The sequence below is a fragment of the Carassius gibelio genome, chromosome B6 (assembly GCF_023724105.1).
Source record: "Carassius gibelio isolate Cgi1373 ecotype wild population from Czech Republic chromosome B6, carGib1.2-hapl.c, whole genome shotgun sequence".
In the NCBI taxonomy this organism is placed as follows: Eukaryota; Metazoa; Chordata; class Actinopteri; order Cypriniformes; family Cyprinidae; genus Carassius; species Carassius gibelio.
Genome location: NC_068401.1, coordinates 6,725,664 through 6,745,065, shown reverse-complemented (window position 1 = coordinate 6,745,065; position 19,402 = coordinate 6,725,664). Strand labels below are relative to the sequence as shown.

The window sequence follows — 19,402 nt, the reverse complement described above, 5'->3', positions numbered from 1 at the left end:
CCGGATTCATTCCTGCTCTTCCTCCTTGTAAAGCAGAACTTGGCTTTTTCTCAAGGCAACTCTTGACATGTTCCCTCTCACGATTACTCTGCTCACTCTGTAGAATGCTGTATAAATCACACCGTGTCCCATTAACATCTGTCTTTCTCAGCCGGTAGTTCAGAACTGAACGCCCCTCAATTCACCCTCCCAGACAGCCGGTCTGAACAGGAATTTGAGAGTGGCATTGAGAAGCACAGTGAAATCCATATGCACTTCAAAGATTAGATTGATCTGTGTTTTATGCTCTGATTTTTCAAGTTTATATTGCTGCCAATGTAGCGAAGATTACCTATTTCTAAGTTTGTTTTTGCTCCTTTCAAGGTCTGTGCCCAGGCTTCCTTATCTAGTAAAGTCTGGGGAATATTTCACCACAAAATCAAGTAAAAAAAAAAAAAAACTAAGCTAAATTATTCTAACCAAATTATCATTAGAGTAATGTGAAAAAATCTTATTCTGATTGGTTGAATCTCATATATTTTTTAGTAAACGATATACACAGAATTGTACCTAACCTACTAAATGTGTGTATGTGTGTGTTTTTAGTTTTTTATCATTTTATTTTAACATACTGTGCAAGAAATCTTAATGGGTTTCACTAGTATGTATAACTTTCTTTATGAAAAAATATTTTTCTTTTTGATTTTGGTGTGAAATATATATATAATTTTTATTTTAATTTTTACTTCAAGAAATAATGAATCTTCAGATAAAAATATCAAATATTTTGTGCTCTGATAAACACAATGTTTTGTGCTCAACAGAAATACAATGAAGCTGTCTGTTCATTAAACCCATCATTTGTTTCGCTAAATTAGGAAAATTTTAAAGACACAAGCTATGCTTGGGGATTCTGGGACTTTACAGTAGACCCCATTGATTTCCACTCCTTTTCCAGCAGCTTTTGTGCTTTGCACTGTCAAAAACTTGAAACACATAGAGAATTACTCCTTTCCTAGACACAATGTGTGCTTGGTCCCGATTCCATGGTGATCCCTAAGGGACTCCAACTGAGAAGTAAAAACAGAACCTAAAAACAACGCTTCCTCTCCTCATTCTCACTACAAACACCACTCAACCACACCAAGCACACAGTAGATGTCGAAGTTTGCCATGTGAAGATTCAACAAATGTATTCAACTGTACCGAGTGTGAAAGAAAGTGTTATTTAGCCTGGGACTGATATAGAAAAAGCTCCACAACTTACATTATAGAGTATTGAATCAGGACCCAAAATGGCACATGAGATCACATTCTCGTTATAATAAACTTAAAAAACTGTGAGTTTCGTAAAAGCTAGAAGATGAATTTGTATAGATTTATGTGAGATAAAAGGACTACTCGCCCTCATGTCGCTCTAAACCTGTAAGACCTTTGTTCATCTTCTGAACGCAGATGCAGTTATTCTTTTCAAATAAGTAAAGCCAGTTACTTTGTTTCCCATGTATTGACTGACAGCTCTCGTGTTGCCACGTTGAGAGAAATCGGGAGTAAGTGCAGAGCGTTGTGTGTATGAAGTTATTGTAGTTCTAGACTAAATATGAAAATGCATTTACTCATCTTACTCATCGCAAAAACAGATTCAGTATTCCTCAAAATGAATAAAAACAGTCAAATGCAAACTCAGAATATTATACAAATCTGCAATAATTAAATATGTTAAAGAAGACAAATATAATTTACGTATTTAATCCTATTTTATTAACCAATGTCTTTGCTACTGACCTTAAATGATCCAATTAAAACATTACTAACGACAACAATGACACATTTGATCTTCATTTTTATTATTGCTGAATAGTGTTGAACTTTCTTCTCCATCATATTCTTCATGTAATTTGTTTGTGCCGCAAACTCTACTGTACAGATGTGAATTTACATTTCCTTCAGCCTGAACCATATTCATTACACTTTTGATGTAAAAGGCTTTTACATTTGAAAAAAAAAAAAAAAATTATATTAAAAACAAAAAAGCAAGCCTTGGACAGGTAACTCAAAAGTATCGTGACGCATTACTTTCCATAAAAAGTAACGTATTTAGTTACTTTTCAAAGGAGTAACGCAATGTTGTAATGCATTACTTTTAAAAGTAATTTTTAAAACACTTTATATCATATATTGTCATATATATATATATAGAGCGCACTTTTCACAGTCCAATTCCCAACTACTGATGTGTATAATTTTGTTTTGTTTTGTTTTTGTGCTTATTCAGCTTCATTTGGCAGTGTGTCACATTACAGAAGTAAAAGGCACTGAAAAAACTGCTGTAACAGTTTCCACTCAGACATTGCAGGTACATTTTACAATTACAAAGAAACCACAAGTAATGCACTGAATTATGCCTGAAATTCTGAAGTAGAAAACTGAAATGGTACCTTCTTGTAAATGTACTCCAATAATCAAAAAATAATTTTACAGTGTAGGTGGTGAGCATAATTTTATAATGAAAAGCAAATTCAACATGCTTATTTCAGGTGCCAAGAAGAACTGAATCAGAATTGAAATAGTGAGACATTATGGCAGCACTCCGCATTTGAACTGGGTCAACTATTACTAGAACTTAACCAGAGTGAAGGATCTTTGAATCAAACTAAGCACCTATTTTCTGTGTTCCTTGCAGAGTGAAGAACGAGAAACCACAGAGAGGCCTCCATACCTTCGTGATTGGATGCGAGTTGACTTTGACCATACCAAAGTGAAGATGAAGTTGCTATGGAAACTGCTGGTTCTGCAGTCATTCCTGGGGAGCCTTGCAGGTAAAAGTATCTTATTAAGAACTTCTGATGCATGCATGGCAGCTCCTCTTTGTGAAGTCTGGTTCCGTATCCCTATGTATATAGACCAGGGGTCTGTCTGAAAAGACGTCACCCAGAGATTGCAGCCAACTCGGATGCAATTTATATAAGCAAATAATATGCCTAATCATTCAAAAGGAGAAGAGCAGTTGCAAAGAAGAGTAGTTCAGTTAACAGGAGAGCAATTGTTAAAGTAAATAACAGGATCCAGTGGACAGATCCGAGAGGAAGGGCTGGCGGCTGTTTGCTTGATAGTTTTGAATATAAATTAGATGATCGGCTTGCAAGATAGGATACTAAGATGAAAAATACTAATTTGAATGTACTGATAGCTAAGAATGTGAGATTTAATCAAGAAGAGGGAGAAATCCAAATCTTTATTCTTTGTCAGACTGATATAATTTATAGCGGTATGAAATTAAATTCTGGGGGACGCTACTGACCCAGAGGTGCTCTGTGCTGCACAATTGAAAACGACTTGTTACAGAAAGCCAATTACTGAGTGTTACTTTGAGGAAAACAGAGCTAAAGAAGTGTGATGTTTAGCTCTTATCAGTGTTACATTAAGGCTGATTTGATTCATCGATTGATTGATTGATTGATTGGGTTTCATGTGCTTTACGATGCTTTTTTTTTTTTCATTTTTAAATTGTTTTACTAAGTTTTTGTATTTTAATGAAAATGTCCTTTAAAATGACTAAAATGTATTTATTAATTTGGTTCAAGTTAACCTGTGCAATGGCTTCATTTTCTCTGCAATGTACTTGTAATGTTTATATTTTGTATATATTTAATATATCCATATATATATATAACCATCATCATCAACAGTGTCTCGTAAGATTTTAATTAATCACAGTGAAGTGTATTTTCATCTTATTCTCTTATCACTGACAAATGCTTTCAGTGCTTACTTTAACAAGATTAACCCTTGTGTTTTGTGAGGTGGATGATTTGAGGGAAATACTATGGAAATTGTTCCCCATTGACATTTTAGTCAACACAAACTAGTTACAAACCTATAAAGTTCATACCGTGCAACACCATTGAAGTCAATGATCCTTCCCACTCACAGTGTCTTAAAAGAGAAAATAAGGGCTGTAGGGAAGTAAAACTCACCCCCCTCATCTATCTATAAAGTCTTTGTTGTTAATTAATATACAAAGAGAGGAAATGGCGATATGCGTGTATTTAAACTCGTATCTTGAATTTCATATTTCATTAAGGAACAATTAAGATGGCTATTATCTCTATTAATACTTTCTTTGTTTTACCTGAGGGCTCTTTTACATCAATCATAATCTGATTCTGAGAAGCAGTTCCATTTCTCATACTTAACACTGTCTGTGTGAAATTAGCACTTTTTACCTTCTTTTAAGTATTTAATCAACTAGTGAGATGACAGACTGCTAATTATCTACTTTAGTTCACATTTAAGGAATGAAGGAGAAAGATCCACAGATGATTCAAATTATCATCACTTATGTATATTTGCGCATTTTCTTTACCTTTGGCTTTGGTGATAGTAGTGGGAGGGTTTTTTTTTTTTTTTTTTTTTTTTTTTTGAGGAAAAGATGCCAGCAAGTGCCGAAGCATCTCATTTAGTTGGTTGAGAGAATGTCCTCAAGGAGTGGTGAAGAAGAAGAAGCTCACATTTAAAATAGTTATGATCTGATTCACATACAGTATGTGACCCTGGACCACAAAACCAAGTGTACATTTTTCAAAATTAAGATTTATACATCATTTGAAAAAGAGAGAGAAAAATAAAAAATACTTTCCATTGATGTATGGTTTATTAGGATTGGACAATATTTGACCGAGATACGAATAACTATTTGAAAATCTGGAATCTGAATATGCAAAAAAAATAAATAAATTGCCTGTATATTTGTCCAAATGAATTCTTAGCAATGCATATTACTAATCAAAAAGTAAGTTTTGATATATTTACGGTAGGAAATTGACTAAATATTTTCATGGAACATGTTCTTTAGTTAATATCTTAATGATTTTTTCATTAAATAAAAATAATTTTGACCCATACAATGTGGTTTTTTTTGGCTATTGCTAAAAATATACCCGAGCGATTTAAGACTGGTTTTCTGGTCCAGGGTCACATATTATTCTAAATGAGGAAAGGAGTGAGTTTATGTGTCTTTTAAATCTGTAGTGTTTATGCTAACACATGACAGCATGGAAAGTGAAGCTGCTGAAAGGAGCAGAATAAATTCTATGAAAGTTCTCTGAACTTCACGTTTAATGTTGTCAGAATTTGTATTTGAAGACTGAAGTTCCCTTTCAAAGGGAAATATACTCACCTAATGTGAGACTTCTTTTCTTCCACACTGGCCGCTCTTTTCCATGCAATTACAATGAATGTGAATCACATGAGGTTGAGTAAATAGTGACAGAATCTTCAGTTATGGGTGAACTATTCCTTTCATCTGTTCAGTTACATTATCTCCCAACACATGCTTGGATCAGAAAAGACACTGTGTTTGGTGGTACTTGACTTTCTTGCACTGAGGGATCTTTGTTCTTGCCTTGTATTTTCAGTTAGTGGTGGGTGGCACTGGTTTTTGTAGTGTTGTATTCCCTTTTAATCCCGAACTGACAGGAAAGGTCGTGCAACCTGCCGAACAGCAGAGACGAGGTAGGTTTGCCCCTGAAAAGATGAGGCTTGGCAGGGCGACTGCTCAGAATGCTGAGAGGGGACCGCAATGATCTCCATCCCCTGCTAGGCATCTTCCTTTGTTCTCTCACAGCAGTGCACAGTGACAGGGGCGAGCTGTCTGCCACACACACACACACATGTCACTCCACCCTGATCGCCCACCCAGTTAGCATGTGATTACCTTAGCATCACACACACTTCAACCAACACACGCCGCATTCTAATTCCCTGTCTGTTTCTCTTGTTCTCATTGACTCAGGGCCAGGCTCATTATTTTAGATTTGGGTTTCTTCAACACGCTGTCATGATTCAAGGAATACTCCAAGCAACATGATTTCCCTTTCTGGCAGAAGATATGGCTCAAAAAATGAAAATGTGATCATTATTTACTCATCCTTATGTCTTTTCAAACCTGTAAGGGTTTCTTTTTTGTACAAACAAAGTCAGTGTGGTCCAATGTTGGGCAAAACATTGCTAAAAATGTCTTCTTTTGTGTTCTACAGAGGAAAGAAATTATACAGGTTTGGAATGACATTAGGGTAAATATATATCTCAGAATTGTCATGTCTGGTTGAACTATCTTATTGTATTTATATTTATTTTATTTATCTTATTGTATTTATTTTATTTTATAACTCACCCTTGCGTCCTTCCAAATTTGTATGACTATTTTTTTCATGCAACAAGTCAGTTGGGTCCAACATTATTTAAAACATCTTCTTTTTTTCTTCAGAGGAAAAAAAAGTCATACAGGTAAATGTTGACAATTAAAATTTTTGGGTGAACTGTCAATTTCTCCATATAATGGTCTTTTTATAAAAGGGTATTGGTATGTCTATTTATTTTTTTATGGAAATCCAATGAAAAAAAATCTGCATATTAAGCAACCACGTGGTAAAGCCTTTTTTTTGATAGTCAGTTAACCACTTTATCTCATTGGGGAAAAAATCTGATTCATAAATGAGAAGTTTGGCAAAAACATGTTCACATGATGCAGCATTTCATTTAAGAAATAAATACTCAAAAAAGTAATTTAACTAACGTAAAATGAATTGCATCCCAATCTGTATTCCCAAATTACTTATGTTTTCGCCACTCTTAAATTTTATTCATCACTTCTCACAGATACAGTATGCTCACAGATAACCACATATACACGCACATAACAGAAGAAAATCCAGCAGGGTTTGACACATTTTAACTCTCACCCCGCACAACTTTAATTCTCCTATTCTGTGCCATTTGATTTATCCGTCTGAGACACCATCTGAAAAGACACAAAGTGACATTGAAGCATTCCACTGAGGTAAATCAAAACAGAAAATGATGCAATAAAAGGAAATTGGAGAAGGCGTAGGTGAATGTAGCTAAATCGTGATTTGGTTTTACATTTGAGCAGGTGAGTTAAACTTAAAAGGCCTGAGATGTTTGTTTCTTGCAGTCAGTGGTTTATATGAAGCATGCATGTGGCAGTTCAATACTTGAGCCAGACAAACTTACAAACAAACCACTTGACATTTTCCCTTACCATCTGAGCTGTTTCATTTGCCCAGTCTTTGATTACACATTTCTTCCAGACAGTGAAGTGCTCTTTGCCATTAGCTGCTATTAGGAAGCAACATTTTTGCAAACAAAATGATGCAATTCCTAATTCCAAAAAAACATCTGAACCATTTGATATTTCATTTCTAAAAATAATAATAATAATAATAATAATAATAATACTTAGAACTAAAAATTTTATACATTCCAGACATGTATGACTCTCCCCACCAGAATTCACTGTTAAAAAAAATAAAGGTTATTTATTGTCATCTGTGGTTCCATGAAGAACAATTTAACATCCATTAAAACAACAAAAGGTACTGGAAAAAGGTAGTTTAGATTTTTTAAATGTTCATCACACCAAAAATGGTTATTCTATGGCTTTGCTGTTGTTGTTGTTGTTGTTGTTGTTTTTTTATGTGTGTGTGTGTGTGTGTGTTTTGGCGGGCAATATCTCTTAAAAATAGAAAGGAACTGGTGCCAATAAGTGCTTAATCTGATGCTAAAAGTGTGCTATGAAAGATAATTTTTTCTGAAACTTTGAGAAGGTTGAAATTAAAGTTGTTTTTCACTGAAAACTGAACCTCTGCGTCTCTTAAATGTCATTTACACATGTGGATTTTGAAATATAGCAGTATATTCTGTTAATTAACTGTGGGCTATCGTAGTTCTTTCCTACAATTTTCTGTCTTTGACGGGCTGTCATTAGACATTTGCTTGAACTGTGGGCGTAAAATAATTTAAGTGCATCTGCTTCTCTGATTAATTCGCGGGTTAGATCGTTTCCCAATACAGCAATCGGCTCAGACACAGTCTTTGTTCCTGTGCTTTTATTTTGTATGTCTGGTTTATATAGACCAATCACAGGTGAAAAGGCAGACAGCGGGACCCAGAAACCCATCATTTGGTGACCAAGTTATTCATGGCTTGTAAAGGCGAGGCCCAGTGGGGATTCTGTAAACAGCATTTTCACAAAACAATTTTTGCTTTCCGTGAGGTGTTATGTTCTAAGAAGCACTGTCTGCCCGACCTACCGCTGGCACGGCGCATACAAATGCTAATAGAACACCAAATGACTCGCCTCCACGACTCTCTATATTGAAAAACTATGCAATCACATTGTGTGATCTTTTTCTTCAAAGCTGTTCGTGTGCGGATGTAGAGCGTGCGTATATCCCGAGTGTTTGTCTTTCTACTAGCAAGCAATAGTGTAGTCATTGAGCTGTGTATCGTATGTTATCACATTTCACACCACATATTCTACACGCCTCTGTGCTTGTGAATATGAATTGGTAATATGAATCTTAATTGGTTTGCGTGCCTCTGGATGTGTATGCGTGTGCATGTGTGCTCTACCTGACTCTATCCCAGGTGGAATACATGTTTGGTTTTCTTGTGTGGTGAGGATGTGTAGCTCATCCATTGTCTTCATTAGTATCATAGACAAAGGCACTCTTATTATATTGCATAGTACAGACCAGGATTCTTATTTTCCATTTAAAATCAGATGTTTTTTGTGAGGTTGTGGACATGACCTTTTAAATGTGGCCCATATCAGACACCGGGCAGGACAGACAACAATATGACCTGCATGCATAATGTTTACTCTAACAGTGTAATATTTGTATCATATAATGTTTTGTTTTGTGGTCATTAAGATTTTTTTTCTTTTTTTAAATAAATGTATATATTTTTTTAACAAATATGCATCAAACTGATCAAAAATGACATTGAGAACATTTATATTATTACAAAAATATGTTCTTTTGAATGGAAGAATTCTTTTGTATTTAAGTTGTTTTGCATGTTTTGATCAATTGAGTTCACATGGAATGATGAAACTATGAGTAACCACTATACTGACATCAGTAATTTGTTCTAGTGACACTTCAGGTTTTTATGCATCAGGGGTTGGATTGCTTGTGCCCAGATCAGTGGGTTGAGTCCACATGGTATAAGCTTTATTGATCTCCAAAGATAGACACTGAGAGTTATGCGAGAAAGAATAAATCCTGTGTCTATTTGATGTCAGAGTAATTTGAGGTGCTGCAGCTTTTTCAAGTGGGCTTGAAACCAAGCCCATTGGTTGGTTAGAAGTCTGGTTTGCTTTCATGTAATTGATTGCTTTAGTTACTACTAGTTTAGGGGAGTTTTGATTTAGCGGTAGCAATCCTACTAAACATTGTTTTTTTATTCATCAAATAATGCTAAAAAAAAATGTCAAGCATCACAATAAACCAACATTAAAATGGTTTCTGAAGGATCATGTGACAATGAAGACTGGAGTAATGGCTGATGACAATTCAGCTTTGCATCAATCAATAAAGTAGGTTATTGAAATTGAAAACTATTATTTTAAAATTGACATAATGTTTTACAATATTACCTGTTTTTATGTATATCTGATCAAATAAATGATGAGCATGAACAAAACACAAAAAATCATAATGATCCCAAACATTTAAATATCTCTCTGTGTGTGCGTGTACTATTCCTTAAATATCTTCGGTGTACTGTTTTATTTGTATTTGTTTTGAACTTTTTAACTAAACAACTCTGTTTCATGTTATTTTTCATTATTTTCTTCATTCAGGAATCATTTTGTACTTTGGGAGTGTGCTGTGTATACGATAACCATATGGACTGTCCACCCACCAGACGACTAGACAGAGAAAGAGTGAGAGAGGGATAATGTGAGGGTGAACAAAATCAAAGGTGTCACTGTGGCATGAGAATTCTATGCAAATCAATCCCAACATTTGGCCCCATGCAAATCCCTTGTCACCCCTGAAACAAATTGAAGTCATCAAACAGATCCCTGTGCCAAGCTCCTCTGTAGTGAAAATATGCTTGTCACTCAGCTAAAAATCCCAGCTCATGTCTTTGTATTTCCTCTAATTTCTTATTGTGGCGCTTTGTCACATTTTGAGGGCAGGTTTATACAGCTGCCTGTTGTGAGAGATCGGAATGTGGGATCTGTGTGGTTTTGCTTGCTGATTTGCTTTACGTATTTGTTGCTGTTTCTTTGAGCCTCTGGCTGGGAGATGCTGCTTTCATGCAGATCAGAGGGCCACTTTCTCCAGACAAGTTTCTGTGTCTCGTGGGAAGGCCAATAGACTCTGCCTCGGGCAAGTGTTGCTCACAGGCAGAGACCTGGAACTTCGAAACGATATCCCGACAGAGGAGAAGAAGGGGTTGTAGATGAAAAAGAGGTCAAAAAGATAATATTGTCATCCAGTTGGAAGATATGGTGTTTGTTCTTTCTGGTATGCCAGTCTTAGAAACACACATTGAAAGGAGAGCTGTGTACTGCACCACCACTAGAGAAGTAGACCAAGATAACTTTGTGTAGAAAAGAATGGACAGCACTGGAAAAAGTTTTCTTACAGAAATAACAGGTCTATCAATCTCAAATTTTGTGCATTTTTGCATTATTTGTGTCATTATTTTCAAGGCAATTACTTTTTCCAATAAAATTCCCATCGCCATAATGTCCAGACATTTTATTTTTAAAATTGTTGTGTAATACTTAATTTCCAATGTTGATTCTCATTATATTCTCAACATTTTAATACAACAATATTGTAGTACAAATATTAGTCTTAAAAGTCCAAAATATTGGCTCCACTTTAATTTCTTTAAGCCAAATATAGTGAAATATCATGTAGTAAAATGTTCTTTTTTATTCCTTTCAGTTTTTTTTATTTTTGTTTTTTTTATTCATATTATGAATTAATTTATTTTCAGTTTTCATTTTAATTTTAGCTTTGGTAATTTTGTTATTTTCTTTTGTCATTTTTAAAAAAATGTATTATCTTAAATGTTACGAATTATATATTCAGTTGTAGTAATTTTAGTTATTCAGTTGTAGTAATTTTAGTGCTTGAACCTAAACTTCATTTCATTTGTTGAAGTTCAAATTTGTAATTTTCTAAAATTGATATTATTGATTAAATTTTAATTGATTAAATATCTCTTTCTGTGTTTTAAAATGCAACTTACATTAGGATTACTGAAGAGTTAAAAGTCAGACTGAAATCTGAATAGTCACCTTCCCTGGAAAAGCAATATGCATTTATTCAAAGCAGCATAAAACATCCACCATGATTATTTCCATTCTTTCCACATCTCAATATTTAATATAGATCATATCCACATATGGCTGAAGTGCTCATATCTATATCTTTTTCTTTCCATTATCATTTATCAACCAAAAGATGGATATTCCCCTTTGGCGCCGGACTAGCCCCATCTCACAGAACCCCATTCACTCTAATGGCTCCCGCAGAGCATGAACAATACGGGCAGCATCTCCATCGTTCCCTGACCTTGAACCAATTCATATAGCTTTCTGTCGCTCCCTGCCCGTAAATGCATGATCAGATGTGTTGGAGGCCTCATCGAGCATGGAGGAATGCGTTTTCTCGAAAGTTCACCAGGGCACACCGTGTGTCATCTTCCACGGTTGGATTTACAGGTATAAAAAGAGAGGACCGTATCTGGAAGTTGAGCTTTTTCCAAACCCAAGGGAGAACAAGCACACAATTGGCTTCAAGTCTGGGTTCTAAACAGACTTATCTTCCCATATCTATAAGAGCTGAGCATGGAAAAGCCGCTCTGCCCGTGGCTTATGGTGTGCGGAAATTAATGCAATAGATTTTGGATTTTCTAAAGAAGGTTTTGCCTTGTCGGCTCGTTGTAATTTATTCTCTATTCACATTGTGGCTTGTGGTGAGATCTGTACATTCGCATGGTCACCTGGTCACAGAGCTTGCAGTTTGTTTATTCGGAATGGGATTTTAAAAGTTTAAAGCTTGTAAGCTCTAATGGCTTTCCTTTAAAAGACACACTGAAATCTCTAGCAATGCGTGTGTTTTCAATAAAACGGATTACATTTTCCTGCGAGTCTTAAGTTGTAAAGTTGAAGTAACTACAGTAGCCATTTGTCTTCAATACGAGAGACAAGCGCTCACAGTTTGATGCTCTCATCTTGAGACATCCCTTTTTTACCATCATAGTTTCTTTTATCCTTATGAATAAGACTTGAATCTCCAAATGCACACTAAGACGAGAGAGAGCAAGAAAAGTTAACTGGAGTTTTTTACTTGGTGCACAATTGATCGATTCCGGCTCTTTACCAAGCCTGATTTTGAGACATGTCATATAAGGTCACCGTCACACGCAGACTGTGTTTTAATTATGAAGGTAAAGGTACTGTATGTTGTCATGGTGGCAGACACTGCAATGAATTGAATATAAAAGTGTCACATTCTGCATTTTACTAACACTCTTAAAGTTTGACATCCTTGAGATGTCTGACACTTGTCTTGTAGTGGCGGCGTGATGGAAATGTGAATAGAGGATGTCAGACTTCAGTAAATGAATAGTTTAGAAATATGCATTTAATCATGCATTTTTATGTATGTATTTCTGTTTAGCCATTGGAAACTTATTTCATTTAGTATCATTATCGTTTCAGCTCTACATTCAGCTCAATCAAGGCCATTTTAAAAAAGATGGCTTATTGCATCTGCGTGGGAAGTTGTTGAAGGTGAACAGTTAAGACTAATGGTTACATTAATTGCAGCATTCGTTATTGTGATGATTGACATTACTAATAAATGTAAATACTATAATGAATGTATCATGCTGCATTTACTGTCAATCTATGAACGCAGTAAGCCACAGTGATTTTACCACATTAGGATCGCTTGCGAGTTTCATTTGAATTTTAGTAATTTTGTTTTGTGTTTTGGTCATATTTATTAGTTTGTTTGTTTTGTATGCCTATATTTGCTGTTTATTTAACCTTAAGTTAAACTAACTGAAATACAACCTTGTTAGCAAGCTGAAATTTGATGTAAAATTTGAAACACTTATTTTTGCCACATAATTATTATTATTATTATTATTATTATTATTATTATTATTATTATTATTATTATTTTCAACTATAATAAACCTGTTACCATCAGATACCACAGTCTCAATCCAAGAATGGGATTTTGTATTTTGTGTCCGAGAACATGGTACAAACATGGTAGCATGCCGTTTAGTTAGTGTTTTGTAGCTTTTTGCATTATGTAATGTCCGTTCGCATCATCAAATATAATTGATCTTGCTCATGAGACTGGATATTGGTCTTCTTGCTCCAATACATTGCTTGTCATTAATAAAAGCAGCTATAGCTGAGAATTAGAAACCTTTAATCTGATTGTTACAAAGAGAAGCATAGTGTTAAGATTAATTAATACCTCATTAATCAAACACAAAACTATTCTTAGCAGCTGCCGCTACTGATTTTGCTCATTATCATGCATACTCTGTTATATATTTTGGCTGTCAGAAGCACTTGAGAAGTGAATTATTTCAGCTGAATTATTGACAGTCCATGATTTAGCCACACAGCGGAACTAATACTCCCAGGAGTAGATTTATGAAAGCCTTCAATACATGTTGGAATTTTTGCTCATGAATTTTCAGGGGCTTGATCAATGATTGGAGCGTGTCAAGAGCCCGAACCAATCGCAGGTCCTCTTGCTCTGCATTGATCCAGCATTGCAGTCTGCATGCTGACAATGACCCAGTAAATTATGTCACAGAACAGAACAGAGGTGAACAGGGTAGAAATGACAATGAGATATTCCTATCCGAGTTTGCCATCTTATTACTGTCATTATTGCTTTATTTTTTTTTTTATATTGCAAGCTGCCCTCAAAACACATATGCCAATTAGACACTACTAAATAAATGTGCTGAAAAACAAACAAGCAAAAGATTATTTGGCGATAGTTTTAAAAATTTAAGTTTCTAACTAAACTTTGAGTCGTGGGGAAGTCGTGGCCTAATGGTTAGAGGGTTGGACTCCCAATCGAAGGGTTGTGAGTTCTAGTCTCGGGCCGGACGGAATTGTGGGTGGGGGGAGTGCATGAACAGCTCTCTCTCCACCTTCAATACCTCGACTTAGGTGTCCTTGAGCAAGGCATCGAACCCCCAACTGCTCCCTGGGCGCCGCAGCATAAATGGCTGCCCACTGCTCCGGGTGTGTGCTCACAGTGTGTGTGTGTGTTCACTGCTCTGTGTGTGTGCATTTCGGATGGGTTAAATGCAGAGCACAAATTCTGAGTATGGGTCACCATACTTGGCTGAATGTCACTTCACTTTCACTTTCAAGAACAAAAGTTGGATGGATTTTTCAGAGATTCTCTCTGCAGTTGACACTGATAGACCAGTAGGTGGCGACAAGTGACATGCTGCACGCGAAAGCGAATACAGTATTCCAAAAGAGTAGTACGTCCAAATTCATAGTATTCAAAAAACAATGGACGAAAAGTAACTTTGAAAAGTACTTTACTTTTCCATGAGGCAGTGGATTGCAGTGGATTTGGGAATGTCAGTAAAATGACACAGCTGACACTGGTAGGTCACGTGACAGCAACATGGCAGATGTAGTACATCCAAATTTCATGCATAGTAGGCTACTCATATTTATAGAACATATACTGCCATTCAAATTTTAGACTTATGTGTTTGACTTGTGTATGTGTGTATATATATACATAAATACTTTATATTCAAGAAATTTAATAGAAGTATGAAAAAGTTATGCCGTCATAGTAATATATGCATATTTTCAATAATTGCGATTTGTCTTATTTCTGTCCACAACTTGTATTCTGATTGTGATTGGTCTTATTTCCTATTATTTTTTATAGTTACCTTTTCACTGCACATTGACTTTATTAATTGGTGTATGCAGCTAACTGAACATAAGATGCACTCTGAAGTGTCATGACTACACAGTAAAAAGTGATAACCTGCTATCACACAGATCTAATATAAACATGTGCTTTCTTTCCCAGCTGTTTTAGTAACTCATGTGTGTTTTTAACAAACTTGTGTCCATTTGAAATAAGACAAGAAAGAGAATTTAGCTTATTAGCCTACTCACATGCCACGTGACAGCCACTTTCTGTGTGCATGCTTTAGATGTATGCCCTTAGAAAACTGTATATCAGAAGTTTTAATGAAAATGGTTTAAAAACGCATGATTTTAGTGCAATAGAAATGAAAATCAAAACCAAACAGATTTTTTTTAGCAGAGTATCTGAGATAAGAGCTATAAAGGCACAGTCCTATTCTGGAAAAGGGGGCAGGGAGCAGCAGCTCATTTGCATTTAAAGAGACATGCATGAAAACAGTGTGTTTCTGCTTCCAGTCAAAATAGGCATGTCCAAAATGATATAAGAAATTATCTGTGTGGTATTTTGAGCTGAAACTTCACAGACACATTCTGGGGACACCTGAGACTTATATTATTTATTGTAAAAAGGGCCATAATAGTCAGGCTTTAAAAATTATGAATTATATAGTAAATTCCATTTTTATGTCTCAATTCTGCGATTTTGCCTGTGTTTCCCATTTCCCCCTTTTTATCCTAAATCATTGTAAACATCCAAACAAGAGGTGAGAGGAAATGAGATAAGAGAAACTTGCAACCTTTTGTCGTGTCATTGCTGTTTTTTCCGCTACTATTTGCACCCTCAGTTGTTCAATTGATGCAATAACCTTTCTGTGGTCAACGGCATCTGGTCTATGCCATCATGTGTCCCGTTGCCAGGCCAACAGCGGCAGTGTCCTTATTAGCACAGCCCTGCGGACTCCTCAAAAAGAGCATCTAGCGGAGTACAGCTGCAGCTGTGATACAGCGCTGTCCTGATCCTCGTCCACGTCTGCATTTCTGCAGCCTCAGCCTCAGTCTCTCCATCTGGTCTTTGAAGGAGACCAGAACCCCCAAGTAATCAATTTTCAGTGAGACAGTCCAGCGCCTGTGATATTTCAAGTACCTCCTGACTTTGTGAAAAATAACCTCATGCAGGATGACGTCTTAATACCGGGCCGCTCGCCTTCCTGCAAGTGACTGCATTAAAGCTTTCATTAGCTTTCATTGCAGTTCATTGATGACAGTATTAGTGGTGAGCTGACTTCTTGTTGATGAAAGCCAAGACTGTTTCTGAGTAACAGAAGCCCTTGTTTCACTCCAGGTGGACTCACCTGCTCTTTCTCTGGGGATGCAATTATTCTTCTCGTGCCTGCATGAAGACGCACACATCCCTAGATGGCTGCGCAGGCAAGCCCTTGCTAATTGGTGATGTCAGCGATTCACCGCTGGCCCTGTTTTCTTTCCTACTGTTCTTGTTTTTGTTTTTTTTTGTTTCCCTATCTGGCACCTGCTTCATTTTGTTGTTGGTTGCGCTTGCTCGACATTTTCTCCTGCATATGCATATATCGATTAATGTTTTATTCATGGAAATTGCGAATGGAAGTTCCTACCTTCTCCCGCTCTCTCTGACTTTCTCCTAACACTCATAGCATGTTTGTCAGAGCAAGCCGAGATGTTTTCAAGGAGCTAATGTAATTCAATGAGGAAAAATATGAGTGAGACTAAAGTTTAATCCCTGTCATGTTTCATTTGTCTTTCTTGACACTGCCGGGATCTTTTAATGAGCACGCATTGTTAATTGACTGACTGGGATATGCGGTTGATCGCAGCACATGCTGGTTAAAAAACAGGAGGTGCACTCTTGCAGTTTTGAACCCACTCTTCATCCCAAAGGATGCCTGCACCTGCTCTTGAGTAATTGTGTTGGTGCCATCGTTTAATTTGACTTCAAAGATCTTGGTTTTAATTAAAACGTTAACTTTGTTTACTCTTTACTGTGTTAACCTCAGATGGCTATAGGAAGTTCTCATAGAAGGGTCTTGGCAGTAATAGTGGTGCTGTTATTCATTGCTGTACGTTGTCATGGAGCAAGACATGATGCAAGGCTTGTGAAATATGTCTCATGCCTTGTGTCATATGTCCTCTGGATATATTCCGTTTGTGTTTGTACAGGTGATTGGCCCCTCTGCATCCAACATCAACAGTAACATATGTCAATATAACACTCTAGTGTCAAACATACAGAATATTTTTAGAGCCCTCCTTCTGGAATTGTGTACATGCTGACTGAAAAGTGTTATTGGAACAGTTATTGGACAGTTATTGGTCAGCTTTTATCTGAACCTTAACACACATATATATATATATATATATATATATATATATATATATAGATAATGTCTATTTTTTTTTGTCAAGGATGAATTAAATTGATCAAAAGCATCAGTAAAGAAATTTAGTGTTACAAAACCATTTCATTTCAAATAAGTGCTGTTCTTTTGAATTTTTATTTATTTATTATTATTATTTTTTTTTTATTTGTTTGAACTCTCTATAAAACTATGTATCACAGTTTCCACAAATAATTTTGGCAGTTAAACATTAATAGTAACAAGAAATATTTCTTGGGCAGCAATTCAGCATATTAAGATGATTTTTGAAGGATCATGTGACACTGAAAACTGGAGGAATGGCTGCTGAATATTAAAAAATAGGGGACAGCTATTTTAAATTGAAATAATATTTCGCTATATTACTGTTTTACTATATATTTTTTATCAAATCCCTTCTTGAACATAAGAGACTTCTTTCAAAAATCCTATCAAACTTTTGAATGGTAGTGTATATTCATATTATACGTTTGTAATAATTCTGTTAGTTTTTATTATATTTCCATTTTTGTATTATTGTAGTGGCTTTTTATTCTTTTTTATTTGATATCATAGTTGCGATCTGACAGAAAAAGTGGAGCTGAACCTGGATCAACCTTGCCTTTAACTGTGCACAATAAAATCAGCAATAAAGAATACATTTTGTTTTCAGGTTGAATTTTATATTCAAAAAACCTACTCATATTTTGCCAAACAGGTTTTGTAAATCCAAACAGTGTTTGTGGAGCACTGTTTATCAGCAGGTACAGAGGGAATGCACCGCGGTGTCTCTGACACAGAAATAAGGGGCTGTCATTGTCATGTCACAGGCAGAATTAGTGGAGATAGTTAGAGCCGAGATGAAGTATCTGTCTGCATGATGGGAAGCAAAACAAGCCCAATTAAAGCACCCGGGACCTAGAGCGCAGCCGTACAGGTGGCAGCCATCCACACACACACTCATCTTGCTATTTTTTATCTTTTAGTTTTATGCACTGTGGATTGATTTCTACTGTGTTAATGTGTAGGCAACTGTTGAAGCTTGCTCACACATACAGTACACACCCAGTCCAACAAAGTGAAAATGAAGGTTGAAAAATAAGGCACTTAGAACCGAATTTGCTCTTTGCTGGTGATGTAAGTATCCACTTACCCCTGAAAGACACATCAGTTCTTGCAGAAAGGATGGTGAATAGCGACTGACACGCAATTTTGAGATGAAAAGAACATGAGAGCTGGTTACCTTTTTGAAATTTGATCACATTACAAAGCTTTTCACTTGAAAAATGTTTATACGTATTTTCAGATTTCCTAAGATTTTACATATATTCTCAAATTATGCCAGTCACTTGGTTTCAGTTAGCAAAATTTTAATTATTTTTGTTTGTTCAAGGATTACAATTATTTCCTGACTTTTATTTAAATCATGATTTAATGCAACAAAGTCAATTAGTAACATTTTGGAATGTATTGTAACAATTTAAGAGCGAAATTCAAATATGGGAAATAAATCAATATGCATTGACAATGTATAGCACAAAATAATCTGTTATGTTTAGAAAGGTATTTGATAGAAAAGTTGTAACTGACGGCCTGTTGTATGGATTTTAATTCGTACTGTTGTTTATTTTATTTAATTTTCAATCTGAATTGTTTTTTCAGATGTTCACATGGATATCCTATTTTTTATTTTAGTTTTTTATACATTTTGGAACATAGGTTTGTGGAGCTGATGTGTTTCACAAAACAAACTTGCCCTTTCATATTGGCACTCCAGAAGAAATGTTTTAATATATTTGTACTATATTAAGTATTGAATATTTGGGGGGCTGACACATTTTGAATATTATCTTAGGCACAAAGCACAGTTATGTGGCTTATGGTAAAAACATTATGCAACTAAGCTGCCTAAAAAGAAATCATGTTTTAGAAAAGACCTCAGGAAAAAGAAAATCCAACATTTTGCTCTTTTAAAGAAGCTTAAAGTCTATCTCTCACTTTGTCTCCTGCAAGCAATGCAAGCTCTCGGACTAGAAAGCATTCTTCAGTAAATTAAATTACATTTATTTTGCAGGAAAGAACCTAAAGAAAAAGGTTATGATTTCTGCTGCTTTTTCAGAATTTATTGCTTAATGTTTTAAATAATGTTTTGAATATTTTTGAAGCTGCTCATATTTATTTGATGTGCTGACCACGATGTCCTGACACCCCCTGCCTCAAAAAAAAAAAAAAATTACAGCTACAATTGAAT

At 35.5% G+C, this 19,402-nt stretch overlaps 1 protein-coding gene across 2 annotated transcripts in view; it reads left to right on the top strand.

The window, feature by feature from the left end:
• Nucleotides 1-19,402, top strand: part of cntn4 (contactin 4) — a 121,733-nt gene that overhangs the window by 14,288 nt on the left and 88,043 nt on the right. For both annotated transcript variants that reach the window (XM_052559638.1, XM_052559637.1), the window contains exon 2: nt 2,663-2,798. In XM_052559638.1, the coding sequence (XP_052415598.1) occupies nt 2,711-2,798 (88 nt within the window). In that variant the 5' untranslated portion in view covers nt 2,663-2,710. The remainder of the gene's footprint in view (nt 1-2,662; nt 2,799-19,402) is intronic.